This window comes from Phalaenopsis equestris, unplaced genomic scaffold (assembly GCF_001263595.1).
Source record: "Phalaenopsis equestris unplaced genomic scaffold, ASM126359v1 Scaffold000596, whole genome shotgun sequence".
NCBI classification, from domain to species: Eukaryota; Viridiplantae; Streptophyta; class Magnoliopsida; order Asparagales; family Orchidaceae; genus Phalaenopsis; species Phalaenopsis equestris.
The window spans coordinates 631,135-653,600 of record NW_018165036.1 but is presented as its reverse complement, the minus strand read 5'-3'; the positions used below and the strand labels follow the sequence as shown (position 1 = coordinate 653,600).

Sequence of the window (22,466 nt, the reverse complement as noted above, 5' to 3'; positions counted from 1 at the left end):
GATGCTGAGAATTCAATCATTGTTGCTCGAATGATAGAAAAAAAGGAATAAAATGGCTCGCTAATCTACAACAAGAAGAGGATGAAGACATTGATCGATGTGGTTGCTATTCGATGGGAGGTGGCTTCGACAATGGAATGATTGGTTGCCGTAAATAGCCTGAAGACCAAGCTCAACCATAAGTAAGGCGACACGGGCGCCACGGGTTTTCCATTAGCACTACTTACAATCCTTTAAATCCGAGATTTCACGCCGAAAGATAAGAAAATTGTATTTACGAAGCTATTTTTTTGCTTTTGGATGGATTAGTCGAAATTCATTACTTAATACTATAAAATATGCCCCTCAAAATTTTCAATTTCGATTGAAACGTTGGGTTCCTTCTGTTCTTCCGGTACCACAATGAAACCCTAGCTTATCCATGCTCCGTTGTCCCCATCTGCTTGAGCTCCGATTTCTCCCTCGATTCCCCCATTCTTTTCTCTGGGCCAAGTACTCGTCTTCTTCGTCTGCTGACATGGCCGAAACTGACCCCGCATTCGAGTTCTCCACCGCTTGTAGCTCCGCTTCCTTCGGAGGAGCTTTTCCAAAGAAGCCCCATTCCTTCCAGTGCGATGGTTTCTTCCGAGCTGATCCGAAGGATTACAGGATTTCGAGATTGAGAAATTGTCATGAGCTGGCGAGACATGGAAGGTTGAAGGAGACTGGAATCGTATTGAGGCAAATAGTCGAGAAAGAAGGTGATGCGCACTACCCTTGTCCACAACCTTGCCAAAACTAGTTTTCCCACACAAGTGAAAAAATTCAATTGTTTATTCTTCTGCTCGATTTTTCTCCTGGTAGGAACTGGCTCTGCTTCTTCACTTTGTGAATTGCTGTGGAAGGTCTTCCAGAACTTTGATTGTAACTTCATAGTGTGGGATATGCTTGCCAATGCTTACGCTCGATCAAAAATGGCACACGATGCTCTCTTTGTCCTCAGAAGAATGGATACTCTGAACATCCAGGCTTCAATATCAACGTATGACAATTTGCTTCATAGCTTGCAGAACAGTGATATGGTTTGTGACATCTATGAAGAAATCAAATTTCGGGGGATTTCATTTAGTGAATTCACTGACTGTATCTTCATAGGAGCTCTCATCAGGCTAAAGAAGTTGCAAGAAGCATATTCTTTCTTCCAAGAGCTTAGGGAGAGGAAAGAGTTTACCCCTTGCATTGTTTTCTTCAATTCTCTGATTTCCGGATTCTGTAAAGCAGGGTTTCTAGAAATTTCAATGTCATTTCTTTCCATGGCGCTTAGATATGGGTTGATTCCTGATAGATATAGTTATGCTCCCATCATTCATGGTTTATGCTTGAAGGGATCTTTGAAAGAGGCTTTAGAAGTTTCAGAGAGAATGGAGAGGGATGGAATTGATCATGACATTGTGACATATAACATTCTGATGAATGGGTTCCGCTTACTGGGGTATATGAGTGAGGCCTATAGGCTCATCCATAGGCTGGTTGTTAGAGGTCTCAAACTTGATCTTGTTACATACACTATTCTAATTTCCGGACATTGTGAGCAGGATAATCTCGAGTTTGGATTGAGGATGAGGAAGTATATGATGGAGCATGGAATTCAGTTGAATATTATTGCCTATAGCGTGCTTCTAAGTTCTTTGTGCAAAAAGGGTTGTATCAAAGAAATGGAAATGTTATTTGATGAGATGGAAGACATTGGATTGAATATTGATTTAGTAGCATATTCAATCCTCATTAATGGATATTGTAGGCTAGGACATATTGATAAAGCCCTTCAAGCATGTGAAGTAATGCACTCAAAAAACTTAAGTCCCAACTCATTCATTCATGGGGCATTTCTTTCAAGCCTATGCAAGAAAGGAATGATAGCAGAAGCTAGGAGGTATCTGGATAATTTATGTAGTTGTGGCCTGTTTGTCGATGTCATTTTGTACAACATAGTGATTGATGGATATGTTAAGGAAGATGATTTTAACGGTGCTATTGAGTTGTATGAATGGATGCTCAAACAGGGAATAACTCCAAATATTGTAACTTGTAATTCCCTTCTCTTAGGCTTCTGCAAGATTGGTCAACTACATGCTGCAAGGCATTTTCTTGGAGCTTTTGTGCGTAATGGAGTGGCACCTACTATAGTGACTTACACCACTTTAATGGATGCATTTAGTGAATCTGGGTATTTTGAAGTTATGTCAGAGTTGCTTGATGAGATGATTGGAAAATCTATTACACCTAATATTGTCACATATAGTGTAGTTATGAAAGGGCTATGCAAGAATGGTAGGCTAGATGAGGCTGTTAAACTTCTCAAGGATATGAATGAAATTGGTTTAGGGGCAGATGGTATTACTTATAATACTCTTATACAGGGTTTTTGTGAAGTTTCTAACCTGAAGATGGCTTTTCATGTTCTTAGGGAAATGATGGAGCATGATGTTTCACCCACTCCTGTTACTTATAATTTGCTTATCAATGTGCTTTGTTTGAAAGGAAAACTTGAAAGTGCAGAACTTTTTCTGGATAATTTGTTAGCGAGGGGAGTCCATTTGCGGATGTTTGCTTATAGCACAGTAATTAAAGCACAATGTGTGATGGGAATGCCAAAAAAAGCTATTCTTCTCTTTGAAAGAATGCTAAGAGCGGGGTATGAAGTTTCAATCAACGATTATTGTGCAGCAATTAATAGACTATGTAAAAGAAATTATGTTGATGAGGCAATTATATTCTTTAACATGATGCTGCAGGCGGGTATCTTGCCAGATCAGGAGCTTTCTTTTGTCATGCTCAATGCTCTTCTAAAAAAATATTACCTCTTTTCATTCTTTACATTGCAAACAATGATGACAAAACTTGGTCTTCGCGTCCCTCACACCATAGGAGGAAAAATTTGAAGGGGTAATTTGATTTCAAGTAAGGTTTGGGAAATAGCCAATCTCCACAAGGTATGGTTATAGTTCTTTCCTAGCGTGATTTGATAATACACTGCTTTTAACTAGCATCCCCAATTGTTTTTTTTATGATATAAACATATTTGGGAATGCTTTACCCTTGCATGCATCGCATTCATTGATTTTGATTAACCATGGGAATGCACTTGCTATTTTTGCAAAGGGAGGCAACATCTTTATTTAATGGGGTACAATAGCACAACACAACATTGCCAAATGATATCTTAGAAGCCAAATATGCTTCTTTCATTGTCTGATATCTTTGAGAAATTATATGTGCTGATGAATTGTATATTGAAGCACTTGAACAAATCTAATATAAGTTGACATACGAATGCTGAGTTCTCTTAGAATTAAGTTTGATTTATTATTATTTAATTACCATGTTTAATATTTGTTGGTTCCGATGACCATACGAGATGAATTTGATGACAACTTTTTGTCATGCTTCAGTGGCTTACTAGGCGTCCTCAATTGAATCTATTTATGGAGCATAAAAAGATTTACTTACTTCACTCAGGTGTGTTCTATAAGAAAGTATTTTTAAATAGTATTGTGCTTGTGTAAAATTTTTGTTTTATATGCTTCAACTTATTCAATAATCATTATTGAGTGTTTTCATTTACAAGTTTAGATCTCAATTTTATATGTTGGCAGAGGAAGATTACCAAGAATGTGCCAAATTTTATCTATCACTGCCCCAATCTTTTCTATGCGTTGAGTTAGGCGTGTGTTTGTGTGCGAGAGAAGGGAGTTAGCGAATAAATAGAGTCGTTGACAGCCATCCCTACATTTGTTACCCTCACACTATAAAGTTAAGAAGTTTATTAGGTGGAAATGAATTTTTTCTTGGCTACTCTGGTGCTGTTTGGTTTACAGTTTCAGGGTGTACTATAAAGTAAATACATGAACATTTAATTTTTTAATATTTGGTATGCTGTAAAATAAAAATGCTATGAATTTAAAGGGTATATAACATTTACCGTAAAACTACTTTTACGTGTAAATTAATTCCGCTCAAATTGACCGAAAAACAAATATGCTCAAGGCGCTTATTTCCCACAAAACCTCTTCTAATCTTGAGATTTTTTCCAACGAAGCCCCTTTGTTTGTAGAAGACTTTTGTGCCTTCGTCTGTCGTTTGCTTTGAGGGTTCAAGATTGCTGTGCACCTACAAGACAACCGCTTGGCTTTGCCTCTACATTGGAGTTTAACATCTTTCTAAAATATCTTCTCCTTTCCTACTGTCTCACGCAACACTATCTCGGGCGTCGACTTTGCTCGTCTTTGCCAAGGCTTGATCGCCAACCCCACCTGCCTCATAAAATCTGAGGTATGCCACAATAAGGAAAACCATTTTGTGATGAAAGTAGGTTTGGTTTCAATTCACTGATCATCTGTTGGTAGCTTACAAACAAGAAGTTATTTTAAGTCAATTTTGTGAGCTTAATAACTGGATGTTTGAGTTGAGTATTCTTTTAAAATGTGAGTTGGTTCTTTGGGCTAGTTAATGCCATTGCTTACGCGAATCTTCCGTCTAACTGTGTTTGTGATAATATATTGCGCCACTTGTTCTATTTTAAGAGTTTTGCCAGTATTTAGAAAGGTGGATCCTTTGGGGATATATACTCTTAAATTTGGTGGTATGCATGTAAATGTTTTTTTTATTTTATTTATATTGAGTACTAATGGAGGAATGCTTCTTTGTGGAGCCTTGAACATGAAAATGGTGTTGGTATGAGGTAGTTGGATAGTCTCTTTCTTTTATGGTTTAGTTCATTGGATGGTATGGTGGAATAGAAAATGTTTCACACCGTGTCAATGACTTGAATAGTTCCCCTCAAGTTTATGTCTTTGCGAACGACCCATTTGAAGAAATGCTTTAAAGAACATGACACTAACAAAAGTTAATTGAATTTATTATAGCTCATCATGTTGAGTTGTGGAGCCTAGTTTTTTGCCTTGCTAGGAAAATTGGCTAATAAACTTCATTGAGGGTTGTTTAAGAATTTTATCAGATTTTTTAGTTTTCTTAGATTTTTCTATATGAAGAGGGAATAACATCTTAATTTTTTGATCATTAAAGAAAGGAAGGTTTAGATACATGCCTGTTAGTTCTTATATATTTACATATCCAGTACTTAAACTTCAATTTTTAACATCTATGCCACTTTATATATTCACGAGAAGGTGTATTTCACTTTTTATAAGTTGAAGTAGCGGTTTTATTGATTTGATATGGAATACTTGGATGATTTATATTAAAAAACAAAATTTAGATGTTAGATATGTAAAAACATAAGACTTGGGTGGTATGCATGTAATTTCTTCTTTGTTATGTTTGGCTTCATTTTAAGAAAAGCATAAGATCTTCTAAAATTCTATTCTCATGTGTTTAGCAATATAAGAGATTCAAAAGATTGAAAACATTATTTATAAACCTTTTAAATTTAGGGAATATAAGTACTTACTAGCCAATTCTAATGTAAGTCATTTCAACTTTGTTTTTTTTTACATTTATACTATCCAAATATTTAATATCGCATTAAAAATACCTTTAATTTTTTTCTAAAAATTGAAATATACCTTTCTATGCATAGGTAAGGGGAAATATATGTAAAAATTAAAGTTTAGATGTTAGAGGTGTATATACATAGGAATTGAGTCATATATATGTGTCCGTATATGTGTGTGTGTGTATATATATATATGTATATATATATATATTGGGAAGGAGCATTATACGGCTTCATATATATTAAATCAAAATGAAATTACAAAAGGGGGGTGGAGGTGGATCCTCACATCTAAAAAACCTAAAAAAAGAGACAGTACTCACACATAGGGGGTTCCACCTTCAATCATTGCGACTCCACCTAAGAAAACTCACCAAAAAGAATATACAAGTATACCCAAAAAGTCAAAATTACAAAAAAAAAAAAAATATATGTGTAGCCGAAATCCAAAAAAGTGCTCAGTATTGCACAAGAAACCCAACAACAAGCCAAATTAGCATCCAAATAGGGAAACCAACAGTTTGCAATAGTAAAACAAGAAGCATTAATCATAAACCATTGGAGCATGGAAATAGTAAAACGAGAAGCATTAATCATAAACCATAGGAGCATGGAAAGCTTGCAGTCATCAGGAGTTTCAAGGAAGCCGTGATCAGGAAGAAATTGTAGGGGGGTGAGAAGACACCCAAAAGCCATATTACGTAGAAGCATCTACCATAAGACAGAGTACCAACAAAATTCAGTACTGAAGGTCACGAGCAGCAAGATTAGCAGTATCCCAGACGTAGAAGGGAAAACAAAAGGCAGTACTATCTTCTAATATATGGCAAATCCAATAGATCACCATTCAGAAGTGTATAAAGATAGGAAGAAGGTTCCAAACCCACAAAAGGCCCAGCCACACCACGCTTTGCCAGCCAATCCGCCGGTGAGTTACCATCCTGTAAATGAAACTCATTTGAACCGTTAGATGGTTCTTAGAGATTGTCTCCCATATTCAATTGAAGATGCAAATATAATTCCAGTAAGCTGTGGAGGCCTTAATTAACATTTCATAAAGAGAGATAGAATCAGTTTCTACAATTAAAGATGAAAACTTGAAGATAGCAATAATTTGTAAAGCAAGCAAGACAACCCAACATTCAGCCTTAATTGGACAGGAAGCATTAACAGGCGAGGCAAAGTGACATAAAGAAATGCTCAAGTGATCTCGAAATATTCCTCCAACACCAGAAACATTAGAAACCCACCTGCCATCAATGTTAACTTTGAGCCAATCAAAAGAAGGGGGCTGCCACTTTACCAAAGCAGGCATCCTAACTTTCTTTGGAAAAGGAGTATTGGCATCTACCTTTAAAGTTCTACAAGCCTTTGTAAATTATGCAAGAAGATATGAAACAGTGCAAGTTAGGAATAGGGAGAGGGAGAGAAAAATCGTACTTGTAGCTATTTCTAGCAGACCAGATGAATATCACAACCAAAGGAAAGTAATTGAGTCTTTGATCAATAAGATTAGCAGCTTTCCAAACCAACAAATAATCCTCCATAGAGAATCTTTGAGGCCATGTAATCCCAAAATTCCTCCCCAGCATTGACCGGATTTCTCTGACATAAAAATAATCATTAAAAAGATGAGTGGATGTTTCTTCAGCTCATTTACGGATATGCCAAATAGAAGCCATTGTTAGACCTTTTAATTTAAGTATATCATTAAGTGGTAGCATGGAAAAGAAAAACCTCCATAAGAAAAAAAAGATGGACGGAGAGATGAAGGCATTCCAAATCAAGTGGCCCCAACACCAAGCACTGAAGGTTTGAAGTTTTGAGTAGAGCATTTTAGTGATCGGCAGCTTTGAGTTGAGTTTTCAAACTGGGGTATCCTTTTTATTTTTATGTATTGGGATGTGAGATATTTGCATAGCTGTGTCACATACCAGATTTCTTAATTTACTAACATCCCAAACACCATCGACCCAACAATTAAAAACTAGCATTCTATCATCATGCAATTGGTGTGGGTGGTCAATAAGATTTATTATACCCAAATGATCATGCCAAAAAGAGAAATTACCCTCACCAATATCCCAAAAAATAATTTTTTTTAGCTACAGACCTTGCTTGTAAAACAGTTTTCCAAATTTTCGAATCACCAACCTTCCAAAGAACCGAAGAAGGGTGTGCCTGAGCACAATACTTGTGAAGTAAAAACATAGCCCTTAAAGATTCTCCCATTCTAAATTTAAACCAAAACTGGCACATAGTAATTTCAGCAATTTGGTGCAAAGTCTTAAAACCAAGACAACCTGACATTCTTGGTTTACAAACTTTATTCCAGGCTACCCAAATTTTCTTTGCTCCTCCACCTGACCAAAAAAATTTGCTAAATATTTTCTCCAATATCCTGAGTGTTTTTTTGGGGTTAAAGACTTGCATTGCATACAGAGGGATGCTGTGGAATACACTTTTGAGTCTACCACCATTAGAAAGGAAAACATTCCTCTAATCAGCAATTTTTAATTTAATTTTGTAAACCACATCATTCATTTGTATTTGTTTCCTTCTGTCCCTCAAAAGATTGACACCAAGGTATTTGAGAGGGAGAGATGCACATAAGCAGCCAGTATAGGAATTCACTCAACTAGCTAAATTGCTTTTAACAGACTTGCCGAAGTAAAGATTACATTTGGCCTTATTGAAAATCAAGCCAGAAACATTTTGAAACTCATTCAGCAGCAACATTAAAGTTTTGATAGCATTTTTACTAGCTTTAAAAAAGAGAATGACATCATCAGAATAAGCCAGATGGCTAACTAAAATCTTTGATTTGTGGGAGAATTGAGTGTAGGGATGCTGAATTTGCAAATTGTTGAGTAATCGGGAGAGATAATCAAATGCAATGATGAAAATAGTAGGCGAGAGAGGCTCCCTTTGCTTAATGCCCCCATTTGCTGAGAAGAATCCATAAGAGTTATCATTCACCAGAACACTATAATAGTTATTGTACAACCATCGTTTGATAAGATTACAAAAGCTAATTTGGAAACCTCTGGCCTTTAGAATATTTAAAATAAAATCTCAATTGATTGTGTTAAATGCTTTTTTCCTATCTAGTTTAAAAACCAAATTTCCTCTACATTTTTTATTCAATTCCTCAATCATCTCTTGAGCAAGGAGAATATTATCAGTTATCTCTCTACCTTTAATAAAGGCAGATTGTTGAGGGGAGATAATAGAAGAGAGATGTGGCTGTAATCTAGCCACAATCAATTTGCTTATAACTTTGGAAATAACAGATGTAAGAGAGATGGGTCGAAATTTATTCCAATATACCTTATCATTGCATTTGGAAATGAGCTCTATTAAAGTTGAGGTAAAATATTTACCTGTATCATCACCAAGGAAAAAACTTTGTATAGCAAGAAGTATCGCTTTTTTGATAATTTCTCAGCAATGTATATAAAAAAGCAGAGGTGAAACCATTAGGACCAGGGGCTTTATTCGAATTAATATCCTTAAAAGTAGAGTAGATTTTCTGTTCAGTTGGGACATTAGAGAGAGAGAGAGAGCAATCACATATTCCCTGTTGCTAACAAAAAGATCCGAATCTATGGGAAACACCTGTAGGTTAGTCCCATATAAATCATTGAAATATTGCACTGCATTATTTCCAATTTCATCAACATCAGTGAGCACATCACCCTCCATATTTTTAATCTTAAGAATAGAATTCACATTTCTTCTATGCTTAATAGTAACATGAAAAGATTTTGTATTACAATCCCCATCATTGAAATAGCATCATTAGCTTTTTGTTTCAAAAAACCTTCCTCCAAAGAAATAGCATCTATAAGAGTTAGATGAGCCTTAGCCACCTCATTAACAAGTTGGGAATTACATATCACCTGAGAATCCAGTAGGTCCATAGTTTTTTGAGCTTCCAAAACTTTGGTATGAACAGTGCCAAAAATGTGAAAGTTCTACTTCTTCAATTGTGCATCTAACTTTTTGTGTAATTGCCATAATAAACACCACGGGCTGCCAGCACCATCTATTTTCCAAACCTGTGTAATAAGACTCAAAAAAGAATCATGAGAAGTCCAGATGTTGAGGAATTTAAAATTATATTTAGAGGGCTTATTATGAAAAACTAGAGAGAGCAATATAGGATTATGATCTAGGGCATATATATATATTGGCCCAAAAAAAACAAAATATTTTGCCACAAAAAAATTAGGTACATTTGATGAATGCGAGATCAAGAGAATCTCCATGTATGAGGACCTTCAAAACCAAAAACACCATTACAACAAAGTATTTGCTCAGTAGAGCAAGCGAATCTAGTTAACCAGTTAGCAGACTGGTTCCCTTCCCTAGGAGTGAAACTCCAAAGAACTTGAATCCCAGAAGAGAGGTGCCAACTTTTCCTAATCCAGTATGTCAACTGCCAATTGATGGAAGATTTCTTATGAGAATGTGAACTCGTTGCATGGCATCAGATTCAATGATGATATAGTTAAGATTGAGTGAGGAGGCTATCTTTAAGGCCCAAAAAAAGGCCACTGTTTCAGTGTCAAGGGCAGATTTAGACTAGACAGGAGATTGGAAACACAACAAGCACTTCCCAAGATGATCCTTGCAGATACCCCCAATACCAGCAGTAGTGGAAGAGAAGCTACCTTCAGTGTTGATTTTGACCCAAGGGAGATCTGGTTTACTCCAGCGAATTTTCTGCACCAGGGAAGCTTTCTTTCAGGTTGATGTTGAAACTGGAAGATTAGAACAGAAATGCTTTTTAATTCTATCAATATGACTGCAATAGTTGAGAGCTATATTGTGGGCAGCAGTCCTCTTTTCATCATACTTCACAGAGATCCTAGCCATGCTAATAAACCATGTGATGATCGGGGGGATGAAATGAAGTTTCTGTTCTTTCCAATCCACCGATCAGTCTTCCATATTCCTCCATGAGCAAAAGAGAGCTGAGTTGCAAGTAGTCCAGGGTAGCTAACCAGACTGAAGTGGAAACTGGGCAAGTGAAAAACAGGTGGTGCAGTGTTTCTTCTTCATAGCAACATAACCAACATTTTGTGGCACCCCTGAGACCGTTAAGCTTGAGAATGTCATCAGTTGTCAGAAAAATTTCTTAAACAGTCTCCATCTGAAAACTGAAATTGAAGGGGAGAGCCTGCTGTCCCAAATAAGATTACCCCAAGTAGTCTCTTGCTACCTGAAGGAAGATCTAAAAATAAACTTATTAAGAGATTGACTAGGTGTGTTCTTGGTTATAGGTATATCCGGCTGAGAAGGAATACTAGGAACATCAATTATAATCTTCAAAGTATCATCATCAACTAGTTGCCTGAGGGCTGCCACATTTCACTGTTGATCAGACCAAAAATCAGAGACAATAGAATGAGGATTGATTGGGTTGGTAGACAGAGCAGAAATCTTCCCCTCTTCCAACCAATAGTCAAACCAGAAGTTGACCTTACCCTCCCCTAAATCCCACATGAAGAGATCATTTGCTTGTTCTTTTGCAGTCAACAAGAATTTCCAGTGTTTAGAATCATCTGATTTAGATTGCATCGCATTAGGATGAGACTTTTTGCAATACTTACCCCTCATAAACTTAGCCCACAGAGATTCCTGCAGCCTGAACTCGATCCACTGCTTACTGTAGAAAACATGGCTCATGTGTTGAAAATTTTTAAAGCCTATCCAAAGGCTTGCACATCTTGGTCCAATTGGACCAGTGCATTTGCTTGTGCTAAACCTCCCACAGAAATTTATTGAACACAGTTCCGAGCATTTTCTAAGTACTCTTCTTCATTTTCACCATTTTCAAGGTATAGATGCGAAAGGTAGTAAGGATGCTTCTGAGTAAAGTGACCCTGCCATCATTGGATAAGAAAGAACACACACACACACAGATATATATATATATATATATATATATATTTATTTATTTATTTATTTATTGCTATTGTCTTATGAGTATTTTCTTCATAAAAAATGCGACAACATGAATCTCTAGAAAATTCAATGGTTCCCATCGACAAACACTGAAGGACATTGTATCAGAATAGTCAAAAGACATAAATATGAAACATCATTTCCTTCAGTCAAAACTGAGCCAACTGAATAGAAGGACAATTAAACGAAGATATAGAAGGATCCCAATCTAAGGACAATCGTTCATGACAAGCTTTCTCAGCCGATATCGGAGCTCCACACTAAATGGCCAAAGGGCCCCGCACCGAACATCTCTCTAACCCTCTGAGAAGACTCCTTGTCCAAGGAGGGCTGTCGATTAAATTACAGTGGTACTCTTGCTTGACGGTCCAGTTTGATCTGATGATAGGAGCGCCTCTTCTCGGAATTTTACCTTGAAAAGACTGATAAATGACCTTTCAGCCGACCGAACGTCTTCTGGCCGACTAGAGGGTTCCATCCTACCAAGCTATAACGTTATCGGGTCATGGAATCCCCCTATTTAAGCAATTATGAATACGAAAGGTGCCAAAATTAGTAATGAATACAAAAAAGTGCGAAAATCGGTTATGAATACGAAAATGTGTCATAATAACTTGTAACACCCCTATTAAAACAGGGGCAAACATTTAATTGTACATAGGGTACCTCCAAAATCTATAAATAGAGGGCCAATTATGCAATAGAAGTCTATTGATTTACCTTATCTAAACTCTTGCATTTACTGTATTCTCCCTTTCTCTTTCTTGTTCTCTCTCTGTTTCTTTCTACCGTCCTAGCTCTATTCCTTGAGTGTGATTCACATGACAGATCTAGATTCAATATTGTAAAAGATGTGGTGAGCATGGATCATGCCAACAAAAAGAAGTGAAGCACACCACAGAGAACAAACTCACCCGGGAGACACCGTAAATATGGAGTGTACAAGGAAATTTGTGCAACAATAGAATGGCAGACTTGACGCACTTGCTACTCTTGAAATATGCATGTTGCATTAAAACCAAAAAGGTACAAAAAAAAGCTATAAAAGATGACATAAAAAAAAGTGTGGTGGCATTAACCTTAACCACACTAAAAAAACTAAAATAATAAGTGTGAGCATTCCAAACAAAAGACCTATTCGAAGCTAGCTGAGCGTAAAAAATGGGTTGCTTTGTTCAAAAAACAAAATACTTGTTTAAAATCATTAAGAAAGGCTATTTTTTGCCCCGAAAATATGCTGTTGCCAAACCTTTTTCTTCATACTTTCATGGTAACGGGTGATAACCGTCTCGTTGTTCCTTTCAATGATAATAGCTTTGGTTTCAAAGATCTAAGGCTTTTTCAAACATCCTAGGCTTCAAGAGAGTGCGGAGGAAGAGGACCGCTTCGTATTCAACGTGAGAGCTATCCTAGTGAGTGTGAACCACTCATTACTCGGGGAAAGAGAGCAGGCTCGTCGAGAGCAGAACCTCTGAGAAGAAGAACCGGAACCCTAAGGCTGCCAAGTAGCTTAGGGGGCATAAAGACTTAAAGACTCCCAATAACTGAATAGTGCTGTGTCTACACCATTGAATAGACAATGATTTGGGCGTATTGAGGTCCAACGCCAGCTGAAGAATGTGTTATCTTTGTAGATCTCTGATGCTGAGCCACCAGAAAAGTTCAAATTTCTTTCACTAGAATCCTATAAGGGTCAGAGTAATCCAACCAACTATATCGTTTCATTTGAGTCGAGCGTATGCCTTCTCAAGATCTCTGAAGTGCTGAAGTGCTGAAGTGCCGGCCATACACTACGCTGAGGAACTCAGCCCTCAGGTGCTTTAATGGCCTCCCAACTTAAGCAATCATCTCGAAATTCAAGATATTCACGGCGTAGTACGCCAGTGCCCAGTAACCCCACAAAAACTCAAACCCTGTGGCATGTCAGACAGTGGTCAGGCAAAAGGCCAAATGAGAACTTTCGTTTGTATGTTGCTTGATTCCATTATGAGATGTTAAAATTGCGGGATTTGGAACCTGTGGTAGCACAATCTTCTTTGGCCCAAGTGTTGAGGAGCGAGCGATTCAAGTGTGCTCTGGTTTTGAAACAACCTAAGAGCCTAACCGAACTTCAAGAGTTAGCCAACTATTGCATTACAACATAGGAGTATGCCCACCCATCTTACCTTAAAATCGAGCAATTTGACCGCCGCTCACATAAGAGGGTCTCTCGAGATGATGGATAGAGGCCAATGGATGGCCCATGTCAAGCCGTTTGGCCCAAAGATAAAGACAACCGACCGCCTTGTGACAACAGAGACATCGATAAGAATTACTAGGGAGGAGGATAATGCCAGATAAATGACAACTAGTCGGTTCGCTACCATGATCGACCGTCGGACGACGACAAAGTACCAAAAGCCACTCCGTTGAGGGTTTCAATGGTGGAAGCCAGATAAAACAAGGAGTATTAGAGGCATCAATAAGAATCACCAGGGAGGAGGACAAGGCCGGATGAATGACAACTAGTCGATTCGCTACCATGATCGATCGTCGAACGACGACAAAGTACCAAAAGCCACTCCATTGAGGGTTTCAATGGTGGAAGCTAGATAAAACAAGGAGTATTTTAAAAAGGCTGCACCAATAAGAACCATAAATTTTTTCCGGGATACAAAAAAGTTCTGTAAGTACCACAAAGATCACGACCATGACATGAAAAGACTGTAGACAGCTCTAGAGTTTGGTTTAAGAATTGATTCGAGCAAGGAAATTTAAAGAGTTTATTACAATGGGGGCGTTAACCCAAAGGCATGGGAAAGGCCCAGTAGAAGAAGTTTTTGATGAGCTTGTCTGGGCTGATGCTATCCACATCATGGGGATAGTGCCAACCAGCTTGGACGGAAACACGATCCGACGAACCGATTTATAAGAGGCTTCAGACAAGGGAACTTTGCGCCACCTCTTTCGCTCCAAGTCGGAAAGCTTATCCTCCGATTATTTTTATGGACACAGACTTTCCCCCAAAAGGGAATCTTTACAATGGTGTCATCGTGGTTATGAAGATGATAAATTACTAGGTTTGTAGTATTTTGGCTGACACTGGTGGTTTGGGGAACATCCTGTTTAAGTCAACCTTCGATAAAATGCATCTGCCAGCTGACTAGTTGGTTGTGCTTGCTAGGTTCCTCCATGGCTTCTTTGGTGAGAGAAAGGCAGCCCTGAGAATAATCGGGCTTTCAATCTCTTTGGTGGAAGGTGACAACCAACTTACCAACATGGAAAATTTCTTGGTGGTTGCTGCGCCGCCTACCTATAATGCCATCTTAGGTCGTCTGTTGCTCAACGGTTTTAGAGTCGTGGTCTCCACACACCACTTTGCGGTAAAGTTTCCACGCGAAGGAAAAATCAACACCATTATGGGGAACTTAGGATCAGTCCCAGACCTGCTAACTCCGGGCGTTCGACAATGTAGAACAAGAGTCTTTTTATACCCAAAACTAGTGAGAACGAGGTCTTGAGACCAATGAGACCATTTTAGAGATTCCCACTGTAGAAGGAGAGCAGATTAAATTTTTCTTAATTAGTGAAAATTTTGGTGCAAGACACAAAGACTTGCTGATCCAGACTCTTCGGGAGCATCGGGAATTTCTTTCCTAGTTAGTTGTTGAAATGCTGGGCATCCTGATCGACTTAGCTTGCCGCCGCTTGAATGTTAATCCAACCGACTGACTGACGAAGCGGATGATGAGAACCTCAGCCATGATGTTGGTTGGGTCGATCCATGAAAGAGGTGAAAAAGCTGAAGGAGGCTGACTACATTCGAGAGGTACAGTACCCAACTCGAGTCTCAAAAGTGGTCATGATCCGAAAGGCAAACGACAAATTGAGAATGTGAATGAACTTCGCCAAGCAAAACTCTGCCCGTCTGTTGGACATATACCCCTTGATAAGGATCAGCACTGGTAGATTTGGCTGTTGGTCATTTAGTGATGAGCTTCCTGGATGCTTTCTTCGGCTATCACTAGATAAAAATGTATCCCACCGACACAGAAAAAATGGCGTTTATTACTAGCGAAGGTTTATATTGTTATAGTGTAATGCTCTTTGGGCTTAAAAATGCTGCGGTAACTTTTCAACGCATCATGAATGTAATCTTTGCTAATCCAAAAGGAAAAATATTGAGGTGTACGTAGGTGATGTGTTGGTTAAGATTTAATTAATTGAACAACATGTTAACAATCTTAAAGAAACCTTCCAAACATTAAGAAATTTTAACATGACACTAAATCTACTAAAACGCACATGTGGAGCTTTGATTGGCAAATTCTTTCGATACCTCTTAACTCCCGAAGGTATAAATGCCATCTCGTAGAAACTACAACCACTGTTGAACATGCTTTCTCCCCGGAATGCTAAGGAGATGCTGAAGTTGACCAGTTGATTCATTTCAAAGTTAGGCGACAAATGTGCAGCATTCTTCAAAACCCTAAGGAAAATTAAGAGCTTTGAATGGTCAGCCGAATGTGAGCAAGTGTTCCAGAGCCGAATGCAATCACTAGCCTCACTGTCATTGCTCCGAAGCCCAAAATCGAAGAACTCTCCTTCTACTTGGGAGTTGGGCTTAAGGCTATTAGCTCAGTCTTGGTCTGGGAGGAGCTAGGAAAATTGTTCCCATTCTATTACACCTCTCGTGTCATTAGAGGCCGAAGTCAGGTACTCCATCATGGAGAAACTAATGCTTGCTTTAATTTTTTCTGCTTGCATGCTCCAATCATATTTTCAGATGTATCCAATCAAGGTAATCACTAATCGCTCTCTCAAATCTTTACTCACTTGGCCAAGAGCATTTCAGTTGATTTCTTAAATGTTCTGGGGAGCTCTGTGAATATGGTATCATTTGGGTCCTCCGGACGACGATTAAGGGCTCGTTTGGGGCAGCTTATTTAGGTGTGGTAGTGTTTTCAAAACGCCGCCTTAGTGTTTGGAAGTCGCGTTCGTGCGGATTATTCCTGCCATAGTTTGTTAGCTTATCGGAATTTCTTAAGGGCCTTCGACCTGGGCAAAGACCTGCGTCCCGCATTCAGCTTGTAACATTGTCCTAGTTACCCCTGTTATCCCTCGCGTTCTCTCTCCCTGGATTCGTCACCCTAGAGGAGATCGGACCGTATTCCTTTCGATTTTTCTTTCTGATTCGTAAGTTATGCTTTCCCTCACCGTCAATTCATAAGGAATGCTTCCTCTAGAATGATCAAACGTCGGTGGGCGTGCATGGTTCTTTATAGATGATCAAACGTCGTTTTTTTTTGTGTGAATGGTTCTTTGTGGAGATCAGACCGTAAGCCTTGTTTTTTTTTCTTGACCGAAGATTTTTCGTTTTCTTCGTTTTATTTTTAACTCGAACAATGCGAATGGTTCTTTGCCCTAGAATTCATTTCGTTTTTTTGCTGGGCGTGAAGAAAAGTTTGGAGGATGGATTCCTTATATCTGGGCCAAATTTCGTTTCGAGTTTTGTTGCTCGTTTCGATTTTTGCCTGTTTATGCATGACCGAAGAACAATATCTTTACTCTTCTTATTATTTCAATTGGAAAAGGAGTGAGGAATAATGCTGCTTGGTTCATGAAAATGCTTAAGAGCTGCAATTAATTCCTATTTATAGGAGCTGCAATTAATTCCTGTTTTTAGGAAACATAGGTATGAGCTTGGTTCATAAAAATGCTGCTATTAATTCCTGTTTATGTGCTGCATATATATGTATTCATTACAATCCCCATTGGTGGCAAATGCCATCGTCCTCGGTATGGATTATGACTTTGATGCAAGCTATGGAAATTGATTTGGTTATATAATTGAAGATTGAGCTTGGTTCATGAAAATGCATCTCAAATTATTACGTCATTGTTTATTCTCCTATGCTAGCTTAATAGCTTGTATTTCTAATTTTTCAAACCTATATCTACCTTGTCATTGAGAGGATTCCATACTCTTATCTTTCGGTTTATGTTAAGAATGACAATGGTTATAGTATTGGGGAGTTAAGTACAATACATAATGACAATGTTTGCTTGGTCTTTTCGATACAGGGTTCTGCTAATGTTTGTTTGTCTTTCCGATACAGGGATCCGAATTTACTTGTTGTACCTGCTTTTGGTTTATTATTCATATGCATATGCGAGGCTTTGTGTTTTATATTAGACTTTCAAATGACATTTGATTTTTAGCATACATGAAAATGGTGGAAGCATGAAAACATGTATTTTTATTTGTTAGTTGGTGGACTTTTATTATCACCAAAGGGATAAAAGGGAGGAAGAATTGTATGTTGTGGTGTTCTCCCTTTGATGTTGATGGTTTCTGTGAAGTATTTTAAGTGTTTCTTCATCATCAAAAAAGAAGTTTACGAAATTTGGCACTTTTTTTTTTTCTAATTTGAGAAATACGCACAAGTTCATTTATCTGAAAGAGATGTTGGGGAACACATCTTCCTTTATCTTCACTCATTTGCCAGCCATGTTGCTTGCTGGGCTGCATTCGACACTCCTCTTGAAATTGCACACAGAGAAAATCCTACAAAATTCAGTTTTCGGTTTCCATTTTTTTTTTAAAGGCTGGCCGAATGTTATATGTATGGAGCTTGTTAGTTGAGAGCATGTTGTAGTAAGCTTACATATTTGAGAGCTTATTTGTAGCTATGTAATCTTACAGATTTACTTAATAAAACTTTCGTGGATTGCCTTTTGTGATGTAGGCCATTGGCTGAACCACATAAATCTCTTGTTTACTTGTTTTTTTTTATTTGTAAATTGGAACGTTGTGGAAATGTTGTTGGCTGTCGGTGTTTATTTATAATATGTTATTTTTTTGAAATTGCAAAGGATAATTTCATAGGTTGTGGAATTGATGTTCCTTTGTTCCCTAAAGTTCAATGTCTAAGGCGACTAAAGGGGGTCCTTCCGCAATGTGGGATAAAGAAGTTACAAATATATTTTTCAATCTATGTATTAAGAAGATTGAACTGAGGAACAGACTAACCACGTATTTTAATAAAGAAAGTTGACAAAATATTGCTAAGAGGTCCAAAGAATTGACTGGAAGAGATTACGACAGACTTAAATTCAAAAACAAATGGAACCAATTGAAAAATGAATGAAAAATATGGATTAAGCTGAAACATGAATCTACCGGACAGCAAGATGTGATTTCTTCCGTTGGACCGACATTCTGACATACTCTCAGGCCGACAGTGATCATGTTACGATAGTTTCTCAAGTGGACAGTGCCGCTGCCGCTGAGGAGAGACGACGTCAGAGTTTTAAATTGAACATTTTAATAATTACTTGTAATTGTAATTGTATTTCTTCTTATTTTATTTATTTTGATACTCACGAAGTGGTGAGCAATGTATTTTAATTTCTGTAACTGAACTGTAATATTTTGAGACATCTGTTTTATGTATTATTTTCCATAAACAGTTCTGTTGCAAACAACTTAACCAAACAGGGACAGAATGATCATTTATCCAACAACAGCTCCCAGTAATCTGTTCCGAATAAGCTGCCACAAACAACAAGTCAGATTATTCTGATAATCTGCAGATTATCAGATTATCAGATTATCAGAATAATATGCTTATCAGATTATAAATAATCAACAACTGCCCCAAACAAACCCTAAAGCTCAAGCTGTAGCGGACTTTCTTGCGAACTTCTCTGAACGAAGCAAATCGGGTGAAGGGACTGAAACTGTCAACCATACTTATATCTTGCACATCAACAGAGTCTCGAGTCAGGCTGGAGCTGGAATCGGAGCAGTATGACTGGAGAGTATCTTTATCATTCGGTCTTCCTTCAATTTGAAGTTAGTAACAACCAAAAGGTGTACAAAGCATTAATACTTGACCTATGTATAATATGAGCGCCCAACATCTCCTAGTGAAATTAAATTCTTAATTGGCGGTGAATCAAAGAGAGTTTGAGGTTAGAGACGAGATAATGGCCAAGTACTTAAACAAGGTGAAGACATAGATATAGAAGTTTGCATACTTCAAAATTGAGCATGTCGTGCAGGAGGAAAATCAAGTGATAGATCTTCTATCCAAGGCCATTTGCTTGAGGGATGAGACGACTCAGAAGCTTCTCTGGTCGGCCATAGAGAAACCTGAAGCCATGAAGATGGAAGTTGCAAGCATAAAGAGTTGGTTGGATCTCTACTTCTAGTACCTAGAAACCAGAAAAAATCCTAAAATTACTAACCCAAGAAGATTCAAGTTCAAAGCGGCACAATACCTCATGATCAAAGGGAAACTCTTCAGAAGGTCAGCCACTTCACTCTTCCTGATATGCATCAAGAAAAATGAGGCGGAAGAAATCCTCCGAGAGGTCCACTCTGGTGAATGTGAGTCACTCTAGAGGGAAAACTTTGACCGATTAGATTCAACGACAAGGTTACTTCTGGCCAACCTTCTTGAAGGATGCAAAGAAGTTTTCCAAAAAATGTGAGCAATGCTAGAAGTATGCTACGTTGCTGCATCAGCCTGACTCCTAAACTACAACCGATTGTCAATCCTTGGCCTTTCGCCATCTGGTGTTTGACATCCGCGGGCTGTTTCTTCCCTTAAAAGGCAACACAAATTCCTATTGGTCGCCGTATATTACTTCTCAAAATGAACTGAAGTGAAAGCACTTGTTTGGATTCCATCGGAGGTCGTCTGAAGCTTCCTTTGGACGTACATCATTTGTCGATACAGTTTACTCCTGGTACTATCTCCGACAATGAGCACAATTTGCTGATCAAGAATTAAGGAATTTCTGCTAAGGTCAATGAATCATCTTAAAGTTCACATCTTGACATCATCCTTGGAGCAATGGACAGACAGAGACTGCCAACAAAATAATGATGAATCAGCTAAAGGAAAAAAGTTAGAGGAAAAGAGACTTGGGCGGGCTTACTTCCGTCGGTCCTTTCGGTCGTACGAACAAAACTATCAAAGGCGATTGGACAAACTCCTTACATGCTATCCCACGGGACAGAAACAAGGTTGCTAGTGGAGTATAACCACCGTAGCAAGAGGGTCGTCACATCCTCTACGTTCGACGAGGAGAATCTCACAAACTGGTAGTAGATAAATGATGAAGGGATGATGATTGCACACGACTTGATGAAAATCAAACCAATGTAGCGCTTCGACAAAAAGAAGTAAAAAGGAGAATGACTCGATACTACGACTAGCGCATCTATGAGAAGACATTTGTGCCCAACGACCTAGTTCTGAAGAGTCGAGCAACAACCAAGGACAGGTAGTTGGTAAACTCAACTAGACTTGGACCAACCCATTCTTCGTCGATCAAAGAGTCACCCCAAGGGCATATAAGCTGAAGACATACACCGAAAAAGAAGCCTCTCGGACATGGAGTGGGGGAGATCTTAAGAAAACTATCCCTTAGATTAAATATGTTGTACCAATACAAAAGAAATAATAAAGGAGTTTTTCATTTTTAACATTTACAAATTTTCGTTTTAACAAAATTTTAATAAAAAACACTGACTAACTATGCATCCATAACTTCAGGTTGAACGACGCTCGAGGAATTCGAGAAGTTGATGTACTTTTGCATCGAAATGATACTTCGAGAATTGGAGCACCCTAAACGGCGACCGACGACGACATTAAGTTGTTTGATCGATAAGAAATGTAATTTTTGTCTCGCAAAACTCTCGCCTTATATTCCTATCTTTAAGTTTGGATTGGACAAAATTTCAGATGTGTTTCACTGTCCAATAGCGACAAGCTCTGCAAAGGGTATTAAGAAAATTGCCTTGGCAAAGGTATCGGTGGCTACCCCCGACGACGGGTAGTGCATGTTGGTCTGACTGAACAGTCGAGTCCCAGACTAAGACACGAGCCAACCGCTGACACCCTAAAATAAACCGACAACTACGCATACCGTCTAAGTGGTTGAGAAGAATAAAAAATTACCGACAACGACGCCATGACGTTTGATCGATGCACACACATTAAAGGCCTACCTTTGATGCTCGAGCAATGAAAACCTATCCCTAAAACTCGAGACTAGTGAAGTGCTGGAGATGGTTTCCTGTCCTGTAGCGACACATATCGTGAAGGATACTGCGTAAATCATTTCAGCAGCTAAGTCTCGACAGTCAACATCGGTCGAGGCAATAACACGACCGAGCAAATGGTACAGACACAATATGAGACTTGAGCTGAGTGGAAATAGTACCTATGTCGACCAAAAAGACAATGGCGAATAAGACAACATTTGAAAATCGAGCAAAACATGTAAAGATAATAAAAAAAATAAAACACAGGTAAAAGTCGACTAAAGGTCGTGTTTCATTCATATAATCTTTCGATTATATATCTTTACTTCCTATACAAAATTTTCCCTACTATATACAATGCTTTAATTACAACAACAATAACAACAACAACAAAGCCTTAATCCCACTACGTGGCGTCGGCTACATGAATCCTTTTTCTCCATTGCGTCCTATTTAGTGTCATATTTTCATTTAGTTCTAGTAAGTTAAGATCATTTTTAATACAATAAGCCCAAGTCTTCCCAGGTTTACCTCTGCCTTTCTTAACATAAGTCGAATCTAAAACATCTACTCTCCTAATCGGATTATCAGATGGTCGACGTTTAATGTGACCAAACCATCTAAGACGACTTTCTCTAATTTTGTCCGTCACAGGAGCTACACCAACCCCATCACAAATATATTCATTTTGCATTTTGTCTCTAAGTGTAAAGCCACCCATCCACCTAATCCTTCTCATCTCGGCAACACTTAACTTATTATTATGCTTCTCTTTTAAAGGCCAACATTCAACGTCATAGAGCATTGCAGGTCTCACCACCGTCTTATAAAATTTTCCTTTCAGTCTAAGCGGTACTTTCCTATCACACAAAAGGCCCGAAGCATTCCTCCACTTCAACCAACCAACTTGAATTCTACTATTAACATCCCCATCTATATCACCATCGCTTTGAACAA

General features: G+C 38.2%; 1 protein-coding gene across 4 annotated transcripts in view; it reads left to right on the top strand.

Moving 5' to 3' along the window:
- Positions 1–353: 353 nt before the first annotated feature.
- Positions 354–22,466, top strand: part of LOC110029584 (putative pentatricopeptide repeat-containing protein At1g13630) — a 31,901-nt gene continuing 9,788 nt past the window's right edge. The window contains exons 1-3 of one of the 4 annotated variants that reach the window (XR_002294555.1): positions 354–740; positions 844–2,972; positions 3,432–3,498. Coding sequence is in view for 1 of the 4 variants with exons in the window: in XM_020731936.1 (XP_020587595.1) it covers positions 422–740; positions 844–2,674; positions 2,775–2,829 (2,205 nt within the window). In the remaining 3 variants the exon portion in view is untranslated. Of the gene's footprint in view, positions 2,973–3,431; positions 3,499–22,466 lie in introns of those variants that run through there. The other 3 variants (XM_020731936.1, XR_002294556.1, XR_002294557.1) reach the window with 3 other exon arrangements.